This window comes from Tenrec ecaudatus, chromosome 12, assembly GCF_050624435.1.
Source record: "Tenrec ecaudatus isolate mTenEca1 chromosome 12, mTenEca1.hap1, whole genome shotgun sequence".
In the NCBI taxonomy this organism is placed as follows: domain Eukaryota; kingdom Metazoa; phylum Chordata; class Mammalia; order Afrosoricida; family Tenrecidae; genus Tenrec; species Tenrec ecaudatus.
In genome coordinates, this window is record NC_134541.1 from 97,370,287 (window position 1) to 97,392,769 (window position 22,483).

The window sequence follows — 22,483 nt, forward strand, 5'->3', positions numbered from 1 at the left end:
TTTCTAGTTATATGTTAATTTATTATATTTATTAATTTATGGGTCCAGAATGACAAGTCTACCAGAATCAGTACCAATTTAGGAAGATAATGGCTTTTTAATTAAATTAATTAATTTATTAAAAGATAATTTTATTGGGGGCTTTTACAACTCATAACAATCCATACTTCAATTGTATCAAGCATATTTGTACATATGTTGCCATAATTTTCTAGACATTTACTTTCTTTTGAGCCCTTGGTATCAGCTTCTCTTTTTTCCCCTCCTTCACTCGCCTAACCACTTGAATAAACTATACAATTTATTGTTATTTTCACATCTTACATGGACCACTGTCTCCCTTTCCCCATGGTTTCTGTTGTTCGTTCCCCTGGGGGGTGTGGTGTGGCGTGGTTATGTGTCAATCATCCTCACCTCTCCCCACCTTCCCCCTACCCTTCTGGTATCACTATTCCTATTCCTGTTCTTGGATTCCAGATAATGGTTTTAAAATAACATGCTTATGTACTATAATTTTCCTATTAGCATAAGCATATGATAAAGGAATACATTTATGAACTATAGGATCAAGCTGAAAATTTCTGTAAGAGACATATAGAAGTATTCCATATGGAATAATTTGCTGACATTTTGATATGTTGAAAATTATAGTACATATACTCTTACATATGTCAACAGATTTGACCCTGTTATTCTGAAAAAAACTCATCATTGTGAATATATTTAAAAGATAGAGGCCTTGATACATAAATTATATCCAAACAGAATACCGAAGGAAAAGCTAGAAGTCTTCAGAATAATCCTTAAAAGTGAAATAAGAGATTTATTTTCTTTTTAAGTAATCTATGTTTTCTAAAGTTTCTATAATAAAGCTGCAAACATAGCTTTTTAAGTATGCATTCAGCTTGAAGGGGCTCCAACTGATCAAGTCAGAGCATTGAGCACCAAAATTAAACACAGAATGAATTATAAACTGCAGGGGAAGGGGCTGGGGCTCCCTGAGCCCATATAGATAATAGAGAAATAAGTAAATAAATAAATGGGAGAGAAGAATGGGCTTGTTGTTGAGTGACACCAGAGCTGGATCTGGAAAAATTGTTTTTCAACCAGCACAGTAAAGATTGGTTCAGACAGAATCATCCAGGAACGCTAAAGCTGGAGATTAAAAAAAAAAAAAACCAAACCAAACTCACTGCCGAGTCCTTGCTGACTCATAGTGTCCCACAAGGCAGGGGAGAGCTGCCCCCTGTGAGACTGTAAATCTTTAAGGGAGTAGAAAGCCCAGTCCTTCTCTCAACCTCGGCAAAGCAATGGATATTCTGAGGAAGAAGAAGGTGTTTGTTTGTATGGCCTTTAAGTGCCTTGCTGTAGACTTGGTATCAGTTCCAAGGGCAAATATAGTAACTACAGTAGAAAAGTAGGACACATTAGATAAGTGATCAAAATGAACAATCTAGGGAAGTAAACAATATTGACCTCCAGACATGCTACTCTGAGGATACAACATCACTTATGGAATGTTCCAGCAAGGAATATATAACCTAAATCTAATTTTAATATTATGGTTACACATTGGTCCACTATTCACAAGGACAGCAATTCGAAACCATCAGCTGCTTTGCAGAACAAAGATGAGGCTGTCTACTCCCATCAAGAGTTAGTCTTGGAAACCCACAAGAGCAGTTCTACTCTGTCCTATATGGTGGCTATGAGCCAGAACCAACTCAATGGCAGTTAGTTTGAGTTTGATTTCTACAGTAATCCACTTTCCATTACACCCTGAGAACAAGAAAATTCACATCCCTGCACAATGGTCTGAACAGTTCGATGGAGGCGTAATCCATGTGGGGCCTCTGCAAATGAACTTTGGGCTTTCACTGTCATCCTTAACCTTCTGCAAAGGGACATTTGGTAATTCTAATAATTCTCTCAAAATTCCACTGCCGTTGAGTAGGTACTGACTCATAGCAACCCTAATATCATGAAACTAGAATTCATTTAGAATTTTAAATACTAGTGAAAAAAAGGAGGAAAAAATATATACACCAAAATACATGGAACATTCACTTAAACAGAATTAACACTTAAGTGATTGAGCACTATTTAAAGAAAACAATTAGGGTTAGATATAAAGCAAACATTTTAATAATGCTCATTCACTACAGCAAAATATGCCTGCCAAACTAAGACATGTTGTAAAAAGCAAAGAAGATACGAAAATAGCAAATATATGTTGGTCTTAAGTTGCCAGTTACTGGGCACACTTAAAAGCAAAGTTTTGAATCAAAGTCCATGACATTTAGAATAGCAGTCATCTGATGCTTCTACTCCTAAGGTGTTTCAGCTTTAATTTCAAAGGAGAGTTTCAGTTCCTTTAATCTATAACTGGTGTGTTGAAGGTAAAGTCTGGTTCATTTCGAAGGGTTTTCAAATCAGATCCTTTTAATGTGGCCTCGAAAAGCCACAATGTAAAGTCCAGGTAACCTGGGTCACAGGGCAGAAGACCTGGGTCACAGGGCAGAAAGGAAATTCAATTTTTAAAAAAAGCATGATTATCAATATAAAACGGTGGATCTTCCCATTTTGGGAACAAGTAATGTTAAACATTTTCCTTCAGGGTACACTCCCCCTCCCCAGTTTACCCACTAGCAGAAGTGAAATTGCCTTCTCTCAGATGAACATATATCCCCTCTCCTCTGGTCGTAAACTTCCACTGAGGGTCAGTGGACACCATGGTAGAAGTGTCATTAAATTGGGGTGACCATGCTGTGTGGCAGGAGCTATCTGGTCCTCTGCTAGTCCACTAAATGAAAACCTGACCTTGGTTGAGGTGAGGGCTGTGATGAAGACGTTGTTAAGATCTACAAATGAGGCCGTGGTAAATGCTTCCTTAGATGCACGTGCTACAACATTTCTTGGGAAGTCACTACGTGATTACATGACCCGAGAGTAGATGCCTGACAGTTTGTCATGGTATTTATCTTTGTAGGAGTAGTTTCATACAATATTTTCCCTTTTGATATTGGCTATGTTCACTAAGCATAATGCTCTCCAGGTCCATCCATAAGATAAGGTGCATTGGGTTTTATTTTTTTTAATCATTTTATTGGGAGCTCCTACAACTCTTATCACAATCCATTCATCCATCCATTGTGTCAAGCACATTTGTACATTTGTTGCCATCGTCATTCTCAAAACATTTGCTTTCTGCTTGAGCCCTTGGTATCAAGCTAATTTCCCCCTCCCTCCCTATGAGGGTTATTGTGTATCTCAGAAAGACAGAATCTAGTCTCTAAGTTGTGTATAGCACATTGCTTGGGTCACCAGGAATTGGTTGGAAGCTTGATCAAAAGTACCCAAGTAGGAACATAATACCAGATATATTTTCTCCTTGCGGGGGGTCTCTAAAAGCAATGTGAAGTGTGTTCCCCAATGGCTGGGTGCTCTACTTGGCCCCCTCACCACCAGAAGTGAATTTGCCCCCTTCAATACTCTACAAAGAATCCCCCTCTAAACAAACAAACAAATAAATAAATAAATAAGAATCCCCCTCTTGGTGCAATCTCCCAGGAAAGTTCACTAATTACTCTTGTAGGATTTTCAATTAATTTGGAGTGACCATAGAACAGTGCTATATGGTGGGAATCACAAGTGCCATTTTCACAACAGCTGTGCCAAACTCCACAAAATTAGGTATTGATGCTACCAAATTGGTGCAAACTGCCTGAATCCCACTACTGGGCTTGGATCAGGCACACCTTAGTCCTCAAAGTAACATCCTTGCTTTCCAACACTCTTAGGAAGTCTTGGGCAGCAGATTTACTTAATGAAGCCATCTTTTGATATTTTGACTGCTGCTTCCATGAGAATTGATTGTGTATCCTAGCAAGACAAATTCATTGACTATATCAACCTTTTATTCATTTAGCATGATGGTATCTACTGATGCAGTGGTGAAGATTTTGGGTTTCTTTATATTGAGCTGTAATCCATTCTGACAGTTGCAATCCTTGATCTTCATCAACAAGTTTTCAATTCCTTCTTGCTTTTAGCAAGCAAGGTGGTGTCATCTGCATATGACAGATTGTTAATAAGTCTTCCTCCAATCCTGATGCCAATTTGTCTTCATATAATCCAACTTCTCTGATGATTTACTTAGCATATAGATTGAACGAGTATGGTGAGAGGATACAACCCTGATGCACACCCTTCATGATTTTAGACCATGTAGTATTCCCTTGTTCTGTTCGTGCAACTGCCTTTTGATCCATGTACAATTTCTGAATGAGCACAATGGAATACTCTGGAATTCCCATTCTTCTCAAGGTTATCCATAGTTTTTTTTATGATTCACATAGTTGAATGAATAAGATGGGAAGAATAAACAGCATCATACCAAAAAGAACTAACAGAAAGTGTACAACTCTTCTTGATATGATTGAATTGTATGACATGTGGATGAAGTGCTAAAAGAATGTTAAAAAGAAAAGAAAAGAGCCTCAGTCAGACGCGGCCCAGAGACGCTTCTTCTGGAAGATCCATCACGATGGCCGCCCAAGGAGAACCACAAATCCAGTTCAAACTTGTACTGGTGGGTGATGGTGGTACTGGAAAAACGACATTTGTGAAACGTCACCTGACTGGTGAATTTGAGAAGCATGTAGCTACCTTAGGTGTTGAGGTCCATCCCCTTGTGTTCCATACTAACCGAGGACCTATCAAATTCAACGTGTGGGATACAGCTGGTCAAGAAAAATTTGGAGGACTGAGAGATGGCTATTATATTCAAGCCAAGTGTGCCATTATAATGTCCGACGTAACCTCAAGGGTTACTTACAAGAATGTGCCTAACTGGCACAGGGATCTGGTTCGAGTCTGTGAAAACATACCCATCGTGCTGTGTGGCAACAAAGTGGATATTAAGGACAGGAAAATTAAGGCAAAATCCATTGTCTTCCACCGAAAGAAGAACCTTCAGTACTATGACATTTCTGCCAAAAGCAACTACAATTTTGAAAAGCCCTTCCTTTGGCTTGCTAGAAAACTCATTGGCGATCCTGACTTGGAGTTTGTTGCCATGCCTGCTCTGGCCCCACCAGAGGTTGTTATGGACCCAGCTTTGGCAGCCCAGTATGAGCATGATTTAGAGGTTGCACAGACAACCGCTCTCCCGGATGAAGATGATGACCTGTGAGAGAACGAAGCTGGAGCCCAGCATCAGAAGTCTAGTTTTATAGGCAACTGTCCTGTGACGTCAGTGGTGCAGCGTGTTTGCCGCTCTTACTGCATAGCTAAGCAGAATGTGCTCATCTTTGGGAGGCTGAAGGAGATGAATGGGCTTCGGAGTGAGTGTGGCAGTTAAAAACCTTTCTTTTTTTTTTGAACCCACATATCTAGCTGTTTGGGAACGCATTTTTCTTTCTTGAAAGTCAACTACAAGACTGCTACAGTCACATCACAATATTCAGTGGTGATGTTTTGTTTGTTAACTGTCATTCCCATTCCTTTTCGTTAGAATAAAGTTGTATTTCAAATATCTAATTAAGAAGACTCATCCCTTGTTCATAAAATTTTAAAAGCACTGGGGCGGGAGTTTGTGTTCCTCTACTAATGGATTTTTCTTCCATTAGAAACCTGTTCATTCATATGCTTATTTTGTGTATTTGGAAATCATAAACTGGCTGCCTGTGGCAAAAGGTTTTATATAACATGAAGTGTAATATAAACGAATGTCCGTTCAGTTTTTGTTTTGTCAAAAAAATGCAATTGCGTGTTGAAAGTTTCGTTGGGTGTTGATAGATGTGATTTGGTAAAAAAGAAAGAAAAAGAACTAGTCCACATGTCACCATTTAGGAGGTAGCAGATGAGCAAGAACCAACGGTGCTGAAGGAAGAAGTTCAAGCTGCACTGAAAGCATTAGCCTAAAACATGGATCCAGGAATTGATGGAACACTGAATGAAATGTTTACGCAAGGCAATGAAGCACTGGAAAGCATTCATTTGTCTATGCCAAGAAGTGTAGAAGAAAGCTTCTTGGCCAACTGATTGTAAGAGATTCATATTTGTGCCCATTCCAAAGAAAAGCAAACCAACGGAATGCTCAAGTTATTGAACACTATCTCTGATATCGCATGCCCGAAAAATTCTGCTCAAGGTCATCCAACAACACTTGCAGCAGTGCATTGACAGGAAGCTCCCAAAGGTTCGGGCAAGATTCAAAAGAAGACATGGAACAAGGGCTATCATTGCTGATGTCAGAGGGACTTTGAATGATAGCGGAAAATACTAGAATGTTATCCTCAATGCACTTCCTTCATTGTGTTTGAAGCACATACAGTAGAAGAGCCCTTAAAAGGGCCTGTGTAAGTGGAGAGCAAATGTTTTGAGAATGATGAGGGCAATGAATGTACAAATGTGCCTTACACCATTGATGAATGTATGGATTGTGATAAGTGTTGTATGAGCCCCCAATAAAAATGATTTTTAAAAAACCAAATGAACTGCAATGTCAACAACAAAAAGGGCCTGTAAAAGGTCCATTAAATATTTCCCTATTTTCTGATGGATGTTGTTTATAACTCTTGGAGTTACATTTAGGTTTTTGATCCATCTAGAATTCGATTTTGTACATAGAGTGAGATATGGATCCTGTTTCATTTTTCTGCAGATGGTGAACCAATTTTGGCAGTATCATTTATTGAAAAGAATGTTTCCCATTTAATGTTTTTGGCCCTTTCTTGAAGATCAATTTCCTGTAATTGGAAAAATTTATTCCTAGGTGTTCTGTTCCATTGGTTTATGTACCTACCATTATATCAATACCAGGCTGTTTTCACTACTGTGGCTTCTTAATAGGCTTTGAGGTCAGGTACTGAGAGTCGTCCGACTTTGTTTCTTAAGTAGTTCTTGGCTTATCCGTGGTTCTTCCCTTTCCATATGAAGCTCTGTTAGATTTCTTGGGTGGGAAATACCTCGGTCCTTGGCTTCCCATGAGAAAGAATTCACCCCAAGCCTGGTTTGTTACCCAAGTGGGTTATTTTGTTTTGTTTTAAGTGGATTTTTATAAAAGAAGAAGTTTCAGACTTAACAGTAACTGAACACAGGCACTCTCGGGGCACTGCACACCAACACGTGGCAGCCTGAGGCCAGAAAGAGATCACTTCACAGCCGAGCAAAAGGCAAAGGAACCGCTGGAAAATTAGAGCAGCCGTCTCCAGGTTCTGGCCTTTAGGGCTTCGGACTGGGAAGCGGTACTTGACCCCATTGGCTGAATGAAGCCCACCTGGCTCAGGCTTGAATTGGCACATGCCTCTTAGCTTGCATTGGCTTCCAACCTCCTGTAGGGGGCCCCTAGGCATGAAGAGGAACAACCCTCAATCCTGCTACCTAACAGTAATTAATTTTTCTATTTCTTTAGAAAATGAAGTTAAGCTCTGGATGGGAATTGCACTGTATTTGTAGATTACTTTGTAGTGTTGGCCTTTTTGTGATATTTAGGCTTCCTGTCCATGAGACATAGGCTATGCTTCTGAAGGTCTCTCGGTTTCTTGTGATAATGTCTGTCATCCTCTTTGTACAGGTCTTTTGTTATTCTGGTCAGATCCTTTCCTACGAATTTCCTCTTTGGTATGGCTGTTGTAAATGCCACTGTTTTCTTGATGTCTTCTCCAGACTTCTCGTTATTAGTACAAGGAATCCAAATGATTTTCACATCTTAAGCTTGTATCCTGCCACATTGCTCAATCTTTCTATTGTTTCCAACAATCTTTTTGCCAAGTCTTTGAGGGTTTCTACATTATATCTGCAAATAGTGAGAGCTTTACTTCTCCTTTGCCCGACTGTATTACTCTAACATATATTTGTTATCTAATGGCTCTGGCTAAGACAATGTTAAATAAGAGGGGTGCTAGGAAGCATCCTTGTCCATTTGAGGGGAACTGCTTTAAGTTTTTCTCCATTGAGCAAGCTATTAGCCATTGGCTTTTCAGATATGGCCTTAATTGTATTGAGAAAGTTCCTTCTATTCCTATTTTGTTGAGTATTTTTATCAGGAATAGCTATTGCATGCTGTTAAATACCTTGTCTATATCAATTGATATGATCTTATATGGTCCTTATTTTTTGTTTTATTTACATGGTGGATTATAATGATTTTTTTAAATGCTGAACCATCCTTGTACACTTGTTATAAATCTCACTTGATTTGTTGTTTGTTTAAGAAAAGCTTTACTAGTGTGTTAATATTTCAGCAAAGCTATTGCATTGGGTTTAAAAAACAGACACACTATTACAAGCTCTAAAATAACAAAAGGGGTTTATTATACAATTAAAATATTACAGACGTATGGAATTTAATGAAGAGCTACCAAACCCAATAAAGACATTAAATTGGAAAGATTAAATCCAGTATTAGCACCTACAATATCTCTGAAAGTCAAACTTTTAACTGTTTTCTCCTTGTCTGACATTGTCCCCAAACGCAAAGCTCTTGCACCCAAAAGATAAATCAGGCACAAGCAGCCCGGCTATTATTAAGAATATACAGCCAAAAGAAGAACTAGAAATAGTGATTGAGACTTGAGAGTTTTACTTAGAAACCACTTAATTTACTTGAACCAATCAAATGACTCCTGTGCACTGAATAATGTATATGTGGAAGGTCTATGATCCATAAGGTTTGCCAGGAGGGTAGTTAAAAAATTAGCAATGTATAGTAATATACCTATCAAAATTTTTCTCATAAATTAAACAAAACTACAATTAAAATATGTATTATATTCACTTAATACACATTCAGGCACACAACAGGGATATTTCTGTGATTGATGGTTTAGCACCCACTTTTTTGTGCTTCTTTTTTTTCCCACTCCCTCCCCTCGCTTACTCATTTCTTGCAATGAACAAGCAACACACATCACGTCTTTCCAACATTCGTAGTAATGCAATCGTAACAAAATTAAGAACAAAACAAAAACAACACAGAAACCAAAAAGCCTGAAAATGGCAATACCTACTGGTTTAATTAGGAATAATTAAACTGTAATGAAACAAATAACACTTGTTAGGTCTTTCAGAGAAAAGAGGGCAAGCAAGGCCCTTAATTAGTAGATTTATTGACAGAGGTGAAGTTTGTAGGGGACAGGAAGTCAAAGGAAATGAAGTGAAAGTTTAGAACAGCCGCATTAAGAAAGCCAGAGAATTAACTAACCTAAAAGGTATAAAGACCACGAGAGCCGCTATTACATAAAGGAAGAGAAAAATTTAGGTTTAATGCAGGCCCACTAATAAACTACAACAGAGTCTGGCGAGGAAAGGGGCTTGAGGAAAGGGGAACAACAGTTAGGAGACCAAATCCCGGCTCCCAGGACGCCGGGTGCCCACCCCCGCCCCCGCCCCCAGGTCACCCCAGCCCTGGGGACTGCAATCAGTCTCCTGATCCGCCCAGACCCCGTCACCACTGGGGCTGTGAGAGAAAGTTCCCTTTTCTCCCCAGTCCCATGGGCCTGGCTTGGGGCCGGCCCCATAGAGGGGGTCCAGGGGTCACCAGGTGGATGAAGCCCCAGGGGGAGGTGGTGGAGTCAGTTTGCTGGCTGGGGAAGCAAGCAGGGCAGAAAACTGCTGGCCTTCCAGAGGGAAGGGGTACCTGAGTTCTCTAGAAAAATCAGGCTCTCCTAGGAGGGCGGTGCTGGTGCCGATTGGTGCATTGATTTGGGGGTGCGTGGGAGGGGGAGGAAAAGTCAGAGTGGGGGCAGAGGGGGCATAGCCACAGCAGAAGCAGTAGGTACTTGTGGCAAAGTGTGTGTGGGGAGAGAGGGAGAGAGAGAGGGAAGCCTGCCTCTTCTGACAGCAGAATCCAGAGCGAGAACAAAGGATCTTTATTGGATTTTTAAGTCTTTGGGATGTCTACAAGTCTTTTAGACAAGAGGGTTTCTGTGCATCTCTGGTTGGTGCAGATAATTCTAGTGTGCCAGGTGCCAGCTCAGGCAAGCTGATGTCACTTAATCAGGCGGGAAGATGGGCAGAGTAAGCTTTGTAAGCAGAAGAAATGTCTGCTGCTGTCCTTAGTAACACTGCCACCAGACCCTACAATAATATAGCATTATCCCAATGAGCTTCCGTTACAGACCCTTAACAGCAGAAGCAGATTTCCAGATCTGACTGATGTCAAAACGAGTAGCTCCTTGAGACTGGAGAGGTACGCCAGCAAAATTACAGATGCAATCTACCTTTGACCAAAATCCTGGGGAAAAGAGCATTTTATTAATTCAGGGTAATAAGTAAAATAGGGCTTGTTGCAGTCTAAAGCCACCTGGGAATCTGGCCCAAGGAACCATGAGAACCTAATGGTTAAAGATAAAAAATAGCTTTGCATTGAGATGACCAACTGCATAATTTTATTAAACTGTCTTGCATTAAAGAGTTAAATGAATATAAAAAAGAAAAGCTTGAATCTGACAGTGTGGAAGAAGCCTACTGGAATGCTTGCTCTTCTCTGCTGGCTCCAAGACAAACATTTGTTTTGAGGAAACAATTGTGAGAAATGCTTCTGTTCTTTTACTTATAGAGCAAACATTCAATTTTGAAATCTATACTTAAACTATTAGGTGGCTGCCAAATAAAATATTTGCTCCCTCATGGAGGTCTAGACAAAGACATGTACATGCAAATATATATAGGAGGATGGGGAAATAGATCTATGTGTCTATATTTATAGGTCAAATATTAAGGTGGCGGAAGGACCTTGGGCCTCTACTCAAACACTCCCTCAATGCATGAATACCTTCTTTTATTAAATTGGAACTCTATGATGCTCACTCTCCTGACACAACGGCTGGAGCCAAAGTGGGTGAACAAGTAAATGTGGTGAAGAAAGCTGATGGTGCCCGGCTATCAAAAGAGATAGTGACTGGGGTCTTAAAGGCTTGAAGATAAACAAGCGGCCATCTAGCTCAGAAGCAGCAAAGTCCACATGGAAGAACACACCAGCCTGTGTGATCGAGTGGTCCCAAAGGGATCAGTTACCAGGCATCAAAGAACAAAAAATCATATCATTGACTGCACACCTCCATGATAGGATCGCTGAAGACAAATGGGTGCATAAGCAAATGTGGTGAAGAAAGCTGATGGTGCCCGGCTATCAAAAGAGATAGTGTCTGGGGTCTTAAAGGCTTGAAGGTGAACAAGCGGCCATCTAGCTCAGAAGCAAATAAGCCCACATGGAAGAAGCACACCGGCCAGTGCGATCACGAGGTGCCCAAGGGACCAGGTACAAGGCATCATGGAAAAAAAAAAAGATATAAGTGTGTGTATGTACGTGTATATATGTATATATGTATGTATATATATATGTATATATATCATATTAAATGAAGGGGGAAGTGCAGAGTGGAGACCCAAGGCCCAAGTGTCGACCAATGGAGATCCCCTCATAGAGGGGTTTAGGAGAGGAGATGGGTTAATTAGGGTGTGAGGTAGTACCGATGAAGAACACAGCTTTCCCCCAGATCCTGGATGCTTCCTCCCCCCAACTACCATGATCCGAATTCTACCTTGCAGGGCTGGATAGGACAGAGGCTATACACTGGTGCATATGAGGGTTGGAGGTACAGGGAATCCAGGGTGGATGATACCTTCAGGACCAAGGGTGTGAGGGACGATGCTGGGAGAGTGGAGGGTGAGTGGGTTGGAAAGGGGGAAGTGATTACAAGGATCCACATGTGACCTCTTCCCTGGGAGAGGGACAGCAGAGAAGGGGGGAAGGGAGACTCTGGATAGGGCAAGATATGACAAAACAACGATGTATAAATTACCAAGGGCATATGAGGGAGGGGGGAATGGGGAGGGAGGGGGAAAAAAAAAAAGAGGACCTGATGCAAGGGGCTTAAGTGGAGAGCAAATGCCTTGAGAATGATTGGGGCAGAGAATGTATGGATGTGCTTTATACAATTGATGTATGTATATGTATGGATTGTGGTAAGAGTTGTATGAGTCCCTAATAAAATGTAAAAGAAGAAAAGAGAAAAAATGATTAGGGCAAAGACTGTACAGATGTGCTTTATACAATTGATGTATGTATATGTATGAACTGTGAAAAGAATTGTATGAGCCCCAATAAATTGTTAAAAAAAATAAATAAATAATAAATAAAATGCTTACAAAAGAAAACAAACAAAAAAATATATATTTGCTCCCCCCCACACCCCCAAGATAAAAGGTAACTGCTTCATTGTGTTTTCTTTGAAACCAAGCAAAAGAGTATACAATTTGGAGACACAAAGTGGATGCTGAGTGGCTAGAAGTCACTCCAGGAGCGGAATTTTAGAAAGTTAGTCCTTGGAGTCAATGGCACCATGGTTCTGGCAACAGATGCAAAGGAATGGCGCTCTGAAGAGGAGGTAGGGGACACTCTGCGGTAGGCCGTGGAGACAGGAGGGCCCCAGCTGCAGGTGGGATCTTTACCTCCGAGCTTCATCTTCCAGTGCACATGCCTCTGTCTTCATAAATGGCAGTTTCAATCACTCGAAGTCCTCTCTCAGTGGGGTCTGTCAGAAGGAGGCCTTGGGAAGCATAGATGTTCTCATTCTACACTTGAATGTATTTGGAGACTTTCCTCAGAACCTTCTCATAATGAGTTTCCATGCATAAAAAGATGGTGTATGCTGTTAAAACAAGCTAGACAACCTTCAGGGTATGATTGGCACCCAAGCTTCTCTGCCTCTGCATAAAGATTGTTTAGAGTTTGAACTGTTTCTTCGGGCTGTTGTCTATCAATCTGGTTCTCTAGCTCGGCGGAGAATTTGATCTGGACCTGGCAGCATGTGCCGCTGCTGTAGTCTCACTGGACACCGGCACCTGTGGTGGCCTCATGGTGAGGACAGGATGGGCCACACCGCCTCCTCTGCCCTCCATCCATCGTCATTGTTGTTTTTAAATATATTGTTGAATTCTACTGGCCAATATTTTGTTGAGAATTGTTTCTGTATTCTTAAGGGATGTGTTATCAGTCGGTAGTTTTCCATTCTTGTGGTATCTTTGCCTGGTTTTTGCATCAGGATTATGCGTATTTCATGAAATAAGTTCAGATTACTGTCCTTTTCTATACTCTGGAACAGTCTATGTAAAATTGGTAGCAACACTTTTCTGATTACTTGGTAGAATTCCCCATTAGGTCCTGCACTTTTCTTAGTAGAAGTTTTTAGCGACCTCTATTTCTTCTTTTGGTCTGCGTGCTACATAAATCTTTGTTAAGTTTGCCAATGGTTTATCAATTTTGTTAATCTTTTCAAAGAATGAACTCTTTGTCTTGTAGATTTTTTACATTGTTTTCCAGTTAATTTATATCTGCTGTAATCTTTATGATTTATTTTCTCTTGTTGGCTGAGAGTTCATTTTATTGTTCTTGCTCAAGTTGTTAAAGATGCTGTGTGAAGGTGTAGATATTCACCTGTTTTCTTGTGTGGGTTGATTGCTAGAAATTGCCCTCTGATAACTTTTTAGGGCTATCTGATAACAGTAAGGTCACTATGTGTTGGAATTTACTTGGTAGCAACAAGTTGAACTGCTTTTATACTGTCACAAAGGTTTTTGTTTCTTTGTTTTCATTCGCATTTATTTCAAGGAATTTAAAATTTTCATTTCTTATTTGAAATTAATCCCAGTCATTTTAAAGTAGTATGTAGCTCAGCTTCCTTGTATTTTTTTGTGCCTTCTATCAAGTCTTTATTCAAAATAAGCTGTCCACACTGATGACTTGTATGGAATAAAATTTTAGAGTCTATCCAGCAGACTTGTTTTCATCTGTAGTAGGTTTCTTTGCTGCTGACTTCACAGATGCTGATTTCTGGCTAGCTGCAGCCTTCTTTCCCAATAAAGGCTCTCAGCATCTTCACAATAGGCATGTTCTTTCCTCCTTATTCCCCTACCACAGGCTTCTTGATCATCTTATGTGTGGGAAAATCATAGTTATTCTTAAGGGAGGTAGCTTTATGACTGATGCCACATAGCTTGGCTTCAGTCCAAATGCAAAAGTGCCGCACACATCTACCAGGAGTAAGTTTCAAAATGTTCAGATTGTTTGCATTAAACAGAGTAATTCTAGAGACATTCCTGAGGACCTGGATGATATAATTGCCTTCGATAGATAATGGTTTCTCATTTTGCCCTTACTAGCTCTCATTCGGTGAGGCATAGACCTTGATATAATTCCAGGCTTTAAGTTTCTTAAGAAGCAAAACTATATCCTTGGTCTTCTTGTTGCCTCTAGCTTTGTCTTCGATCACTAAAGTTAAGTTCAGGAACTTCCTCACTTAGAAATCACCAGTGCTGGTAAGGTGGAGGCAACCAGGACAAAGCAAATGGCATAGCACTTCTGAACTGTGTTCACGCTCCAGTGCCAATGGTGCCGTGATCTGGTTGGTACAAATATGCACCTCCACAATATATAGATTTATCAAAATCACCTTGGCCAGAACTGTGTGTCCTACCACCTTGAACTCTGGGAATTCTAGCCACAGCGTTTCCAATGCCCCAGGACTCAGCACTGGTCTTATGGCCTGCCAATTCACTGACAGCCTAGGGCTTCCTGTTGTTTTGCACAAGTTGGTTTGAATTAAAATTATGATATAGAGTAAAATGGGAGTCATGAACACAGCAGGCAATGGGACATTTTTGTCTAATGATTCACCATTTTTAGGCTACACTGATACCAGTGGATGAAGAAGGCCACTATCCTCTCAACCTAGTGACTCCCACAGTAACAGTGTATTTTATTTCTTGCTGATTTTCTTTCTACAGTTGATTTCTAATTTTAGAGCACTGTGGTCTGAGAAAATGGGTTTAAGAATTGAAATGATTTTAAATTCATTAAACTTTGCTTTGTGGTGCAATATGTGCAGTAGTCTAGAAAATATTCCATGTGTGCTGGAAAAGAATGTATCTCTATATTTTAAAACTTAGTAAGGTTTGCTTTGTGACCTAACATGTGGTCTATTATAGAGAATATTCCATCTGCCCTTGTAAGAAATATGTTGTTGTTGTGGGTGGAATGCTCTGTGCAAGACAACCCCGGTCCTCAATTTTATCAGTTTTTGACATAATAGGATTTCAGTGTGAAATGTTGAGAAAATGTTGCATTGGAGCTCGAACAAAACATCAGAAACCTACCTGACACATGTGATTTTTGAAAACACGTTGTTTAAACCTTTTGTGACTGTGTTCCAAGTGTTTGCTATAAGTTTCTTAGTTTTATGACTTTTTGTACTGTTTTGAGATAGAAAACATGAGTCCTAAGAAAGAGTTTTTTTTTAAAGAATCATGATAAGGAACTGGTTAACCATTTATCGATGTTGTTAATGATAATTAAGATAATTTTAGAAAAAAGTTAAGGAAACACCAACAGCAGACCACACTAGACAAGTTTCTTTTTAGAGAAAGCCAGCCAGGTCCTAGTAAAAAAAAGGCAAAGACGGGGAAAAAAACAAACTCCTGAAAAGCAGCTATCAGTGGATTTTCTGGATGGGGATTCCCCTTCCAAACAATGACTCTCTCTCCATCCCTCGTATCCACATCCATGTCCACAGATCCAGATCCTCATCAATCTCAAGTTATGGGCCACACTGTAGTTGTTAAAACTTTTTAAATGTTGTGTTTCTTATTTAAATTATATTATTTAACTCTGAACTTACTTTGAAATTTCTGTGTAATGTTTTGTATAAAATGGCAAGGTTAGGGTAAACATTTGGTGGTTGAGAATGGATTAATCCATTTTCAATTCTTTCTTAGGGGAAAAATAATTTGGAACTCAAGTGCATCACATCTCAATGCTCCTTCTAGAATGGATTAGCATTGAGCTCCAGGTTCTACTATATATGTCTAAGAGGTCAAGTTGATTTATTTTGTTGTTGTTTAGTTCTTCTAAGCTTTTATTGAGTTTCTTTCCCAATGATCTTTTCCTTGAGAGTAGTGTATTAGTCTTGTACTAGTCTCACTATACTGTCTATTTTTTCCAGTTCTACCAGAGTTGAATTCATGTATTTAAGGGTCTTTTATTGGGAAAGTATATGTATAACACGGTTATGTCTTCTTGTACTATCACTCCTTTAGTCATTATGTAGCATCCTTTTTATTTCTCATTATCTTTTTTTTTCCTTTTGCCTTCAAGTCTGTTTTATTAGAGGTCAATATTGCCAGTTGAGTGTGTGTTTTTCTAAACATCCATTACTATGATAATTTTTTCTCTGCCCTTTGATGTTTAGTGTTTCCATTTAAGAAGTGTCTCTTATAGGCAGTATATTGATGGGTCTTGTTTTCTAATCCCATCTGCTACTCTCAGTCTCTTAATGGTGCATTGAATCCATTGACTTTCAATGTCATTATTGATACCTGTGGGTTTGTTGCTGTCATTTTGCTGTGCGTTATGTGTATTTCTGTGTGTGTGTGTGTGTGTGTGTGTGTGTGTGTGTGTGTGGCTTTATTGGCTTTCTTCTTTTTATTCTATTTTCATGCTGTTTGGGGTACAATTTTAATTGGATTCCTTTCTGGGTATTATCAACATATACTTGCTCTCAGGTTTATTTGCTGTTTGTTTTGATTCTCAGTCTAAACTGTTCTTGTTAGTTTGTTGGGTTTTTTGTAGTGCTGGTCTTACTTTTGGAAATTCCTTTCATTTTTCCTGTCTGGAAGTACTCTTAATTCTCCATCATATTGTGGGATAGTTTTTCTAGATTTAAGAATCTTGGTTGGCAGTTTTTCCCTTTAGGATTTTATATGTGCCACTCCATTGTCTTGCCTTTGTGGTTCCTGCTGAGAAGTTTGAGCTCATTCTTATTGGTTTTCCTTTGTAGGTGATGATCCTTTTCCCCCTAGTTTCAGGATTCTTTTCTTTTTCTTAATATCATAGAATTTAATTAAATATGTTACGATGCTTTTCTTTTGGGGTATATCCTGTCTGGGGTTCTCTCAGCTTTTGAAAAGTTATTTTCTTCTCCTTTATGATGTTGGGGAAGTTCTCTTCCATAATTGTTTGCACTGTCCTATCTGTAGATATTTTTGCTTCTTCCTGCTCCAGAATCCCAATGAGACGTAAGTTATTCCACTCCATAGTGTCCCACATCATTGTTAGGCATTCTTCAGATTCTGTTGTTTATTTTGCTGTTGTTGATTGTTTCTCTCATGGGTTGTATTCAAAAGAATTGTCTTCAAGCTCACTGAATCAGTTTTTCTTTTCTTCAATTCTATTACTCAGCTCTTTTACCAGGTGATCTAATTCTGCTATCTTATTATTTCTATTGCGGAATTCTTTTGAGGGTAGGGTTTCTAGCTTTTGAAACCTTTCCTTTATCTCTTAACGTTATCCAAACACTAATCTTCTGAATTCTATTTCTAGTAATTCCAAGGCTTTTTCTTCAGAGTAATTGCTTGTGCCTGATTTCCTTGATATTGTGTGTGTGTGTGTGTAATGTGGTAATCTGCTATTTTTTTAGGCACTGTGATGCAGTTATTAGTGTTGGGTGAGCTGCTGAGATGTGTAGTGCAGGAAAGGATTAACATAAACCAGATAACAGAAGTTGGGAGAAAGGAGAGAAAAGGGGAAAAGAAGTAAAGGAAAGGGAAAGAAGAAAAGGGGCCATGAAAAATACCCAAAGATTTATAAAAAATAATGGAAATGCATTTTAAGAAGTTTAGTAAAAATTAATAGGCATAACAATAATTTTTCAAGAGGAAAAGGAATAAAGAGCAAAAAGACTTAGTGGGTAGGAGAAAAAGAAGGCTAAAGTAAGCTGGTGGGTACCACTGTGGAGGGGAAGGTGCCACTATGTGGGGTCAGGTGCTGCACAAGTTAGTATCACACGAGTACATGGCATATGGGCCAAGTAGTTGGCACATGAATGAGTGGTGTGTGAGCAGATGATGGTACACAGGCTAGTGAGTGCCTCTTTGGCAGGTGACATGCAGGAGTGCCCCATAGGCAACTGTGGTGGAAGGGGACACAAGGAATAGCAGGAGTGGTATCCAGACTGGAGTGGGGTGCCTTTGCGGTGGGTGGAAACTGTGCTAGCTAACTGAATAGAGCCACCACTCACTGTTGAGGTGGAAGCTGTGGTTGGAGTGAAGGAGTGGTAGTAGAAAAAGGCCCTCCTCAATGGGCATTAGTGAGGGCTGTGGTGGTTGTTGCAGAGGCACAGGAGTGACCCTGGTGAAGAAGAGCAGAAGTGGCTTCCAGCAGGTTGTGCACTTACCCTGCCAGCAGAGTTTGTTGAACTCCATGTATTTAACTGCTTTCCTTCCTCCCCCTTTTCTGCTTATTCCCACAGTCTCTAGATTGGAGGGACGTTGGTCCACTGAGCTTGGAAGGTGTGCTGTTTTACATGTAGCCTAGATCTTCCCTCTAGCTGGTTTTTGCCTGGTCTTTGATAGCCATCTCCTCAAATGTCTGAATCTAATCACTACAAAGTATTAAAAAGCAAAGGTTTCACTTTGAGGCTTAAGTTATACCTAATATAAACCATAAGGAACTCTAAAAAGAATATCTACCTTTGAATTGTTATTGGAAATGAATATTAAATATAGCACAGACAGTTAACAAATGGACAATTCTGTCTTGGGAAAAGTACAGCATGAATGGTTCTCAGATGGCAAGACTTTGCCTCATGTACTTTGGAGGGACCAATTTCTGGGGAAGTGCATATAAGTAGAGGATAAATGAAAAAGGAAAGCCGCTCAGTGAGATGGACTTATACTGGCTGCAAGATGGGCTCATATATCCCAATAGTTGTGATGATGGTACAAAACCTCTTTTTGTTCTGTTGTATCTGAGGTCTGGATGAGTAAGAAATGCATTGATGGCAACTGACAACAACTACAATCATGAGGCAACATCATACAAACACAAAATGAGAAACACTCTGTTATTTTAAAAGAAAAAAATCACTGCCATCAGGTCCCTTCCAGAAACAGCAATCCTATAAGACAACACTATAAGTCAAACTTCCCTGGCGGGTCTCAAGGGTAGAAATCCTTATAGAAGCAGAAAGCCTCACCTTTCTCCAAGGGAGTCGCGGCTTATGGTTTGAAACTGCTGGCTTTGTGGTTAGTAGCCCAAAGTGTAACTGATTATGCCACAGGGGCTCTTTAAAAAAGAGGTAGGAACTTAAAACTGTCAGTGTCACAAATAAAAACCACCTCAGAACAGCTGCTGAAGCTGGTTACATACAACCAAACACCTCAGGAGAGTTGTTTTCTTGGTTTGGAGACTTAAGGTCATGATTTCATGGGACATTCTCATTAATTGCCCCAATTCCATGCTTAGTGCTTCTGTTTTACTTCTAAGTTTGTTGTCTAGTGCCTCGGGTCTTAAAAGCTTTCAACGGCACAGTTGATCTCTATGCACCTGGAGCAACAAGCGAAGGAAAATCAGGAATAAGAGAAATAAACGGAACGCATGACCAGTTGCCTCCAAGAATAGTTGTCTTCCCTGCCATGAGACCAGAAGAAAGGAATGATGCTCAGCTACCACTGCTGAACATTTTAATACAGGGTTCTGTAGAAGTATCCTGATTTAATAAACAAAAGGAAAAATACAGAACAGAATTTCAAGTTCCCATAGAATCCAGGCTTTCAGAAGTCATGAGACTAGGTGAAATCCTGAACCTATTAGCATGAAATAATCTTTAAAACTTAAAATATCCCCTTAAGTTTTCTTAAAGAAGAAAAATAGTTTAGCTTCACTGGTAAAGAATGCCTGCCTTGAGCATTATGCGCTTTAAAGATCTATTGATATGTGAGAAAATTTATAGCAATCTGCAAAGGTGTGGAGCAGGGAATTTAGGTTTTCTGGGAGGAACAATTTGAAAAAGGAGAATGAGAATGATTGCAGATCTTGAAGAATGTGATTAATTTCATTGAATTATACATATAGAAATGGTTGAATTGGTGTATGTTCTGTATATAATCTCAACAACAAAAATTAATTATTCAAAATATACATCTGCGTATATCTATATATAAGTGTATAAGTATAAAATGGGTTGATTGAAAGGGGAGCTGATATCAATGAGTTCAAGAAGAAAGAAAATGTTTTGAAAATGATGGTGGCAGTAATTGTACAATTATGCTTGATTTAATAGAATTATGAATTGTTATAATATCTGTAAGAGCTCCCAATAAAATGATTTAAACAAATAAATAGACTGATTGAATATTCCAGATTAATAGAGACTAAAGAGACATGGTGAAAAAAAAGAGAGAGAGAGACATGGTGGTACAACAGTTATGTGTTGGGCTGCTAACTGAAAGATTAGTGGTTAAAACCAACCCATGGAAGAAGCCCAGAGTTAGCAGAGAACTCAAGAAGAACAAAGTCGAAGGGCATGCTCTACCTGACTTTAGCACATCTTATACAGCCACAGTGGTCAAAACAACGTGATACTGGTACAACGACAGATATTCAGACCAATGGAAAAGAACTGAAAACTCAGAAATGAAATCACCAGCATAAAGATGAGTGCTAAGGGCCCAAAAAATATCAAGTGGGAACCAGATGCCCTCTTCAACAAGTGGTGTGAAGCAAGACCCTTACCTCGCTCCATGCATAAGAATAAACTCAAGGTGGATCACAAACATTGAAGTTAAACCCCAAACTATTAGGGCAATTAACGAGGGAATTGGGACAAACCTAAGAACTTTGGTGGTGGGAATACATAGGTTATCAGAAATATGGAAGGACACAAACAAAGAGGAAACACAAATAGACAAGTGAGATATACTGAAGGTAAAACACCTGTGTACATCAAAAGAATTTGCCAAGAGAGTAATAAGAAAGCCCACCCACTGGGAAACATCTTTAGCAATGACACATCAGACAAAGGTCCTATTACTAAAATCTACAATACTCTGCTAGCCTACAATAGGAAAAAAACAGATAGCACATTGAGGAGATGGGCAAAGGACCCGAACAGAAGTTTCTCAAGGGCTGGAATCCAAATGGCCAATAAACATGAGAAAATGTCCCTGGTCATTAGGTATAAGGGAAATTCAAATTAAAACAACTATCCGATACCACCTAACACCTTCAAAGATAGCCCAATTCAAAAAAATCAGAAAATGAAATAGGAACTCTCATCCACTGCTGGTGGACCTGTCGGTATGTACAGCCATTAGGAAATTGATTTGGCAATACCAAAACAAATGGAAATCTTGCTACCATAAGACCCAGCAATTCCCCCACTGGGCATATAGCCAAAAGAGGTAAGAAACAGACCAAGGCCTGACATCTGCACTCCAATATTCACTGCAGCACAGTTCATATGACAAAGAGTTGGAAACAACCTAAGTTCCTTCCCATCAATGGGCCAATGGATTAAGATAAAACCTCTGCTACATACGAACAATGGAGTAATACGCATCTTTTAAAAAGCAGTGATGAATGTATGAAGCACATCGTTGCATAAGAAGAGTTGGAGGAAATGATGTTAAGTGAAGTAAGCCAAGCACACAATGACAACTACAACATGAGTCCCCTGAGGGAAGCTTAAAAAGCACAAGGGGCACAGGAGAAGAGCCACTAAATGCATAAATCCCAAGGACGAGGCCCAGACGCTCTGGCAGGGGTGAGAACCAACCAGGGATGCTTGTGGCAGCCAACTAAAAAGGGAAGAAAAGGAAAAAAAAAAAAAAAGGATGTGGATAGTGGGGAAACAGGGCACTTACCCACCCATGGGGAGGGTATTGTTTATGTTTCCACAGGAAAAGGAGAGAGGGACCAGATCTCAACCTGGTGTGCCAAGCCTTGAGGACAACATACCAGCATGCAGCATCAAACAGAAGGTCTGTGGAGCCAGCCCCAATTCCAGCTATGTCGACTGTCTCCTTCAGAAGATTACCCTACAGAGGACAGCACTGAAGATACAGCCCAGGGTGAGTGGTGGGTACACGGGAGCAAAGGAAGAGGGAGAGAGAGAGAGAGAGAGAACCGCATCCTGGCCCACAAAGCCCTGAGGAAAACGCTCCTGCTCAGAGCAGCCAAGGTATAGAGAGGACCATAGGGCCGGCCTCACCACAAAACATGACATCTCCTCGGTAACCCACAGCACTCCAGTGGACAGCACTGGAGACATAGTGTGGGAATTGTGCCAGGTCTGACCCCCGCACCCCCCACCTACACACCAGGATGAAACACAAAGGGAATGCAACAGAGCAGCAAGGGGAGCAAAGCAACAAAGTCCCTGAGGAATCCCAAAAATAGACTTCAGACTCAGAGGGCAGGGCTTGACACCTCATCAGACTCTATCAGAAAACATGCATAAGAGTTAGCAGACAGACCTGGAACTATTTATGAGCCCTTTTTCTTCTTCTTTTTTATCATGTCTATCTATTTAAGATTTGCAAGATAAATAATCCTGAAGAGAAAAAAACTGGGACCAACAGTTCCGAGGGAGCAGGGGAGGGGAACGTATGAGAAAGGGAGGGCAGAGCCAACAAACCCAGG

The 22,483-nt window shown here is 40.0% G+C and overlaps 2 protein-coding genes and 1 pseudogene across 3 annotated transcripts in view; 1 reads left to right on the plus strand and 2 right to left on the minus strand.

Annotated features, from left to right (window-relative positions):
• Positions 1-22,483, minus strand: part of MPV17L (MPV17 mitochondrial inner membrane protein like) — a 60,296-nt gene that overhangs the window by 10,433 nt on the left and 27,380 nt on the right. The gene's annotated exons all lie outside the window — the stretch shown is intronic.
• LOC142423030 (GTP-binding nuclear protein Ran-like) lies at positions 4,544-5,204 on the plus strand. The gene has a single exon (XM_075528207.1). It carries the CDS (start codon positions 4,547-4,549, stop codon positions 5,192-5,194), a length of 648 nt encoding a protein of 215 aa, XP_075384322.1. The 5' UTR covers positions 4,544-4,546; the 3' UTR covers positions 5,195-5,204.
• LOC142422243 (large ribosomal subunit protein uL4 pseudogene) lies at positions 13,911-17,098 on the minus strand (annotated as a pseudogene).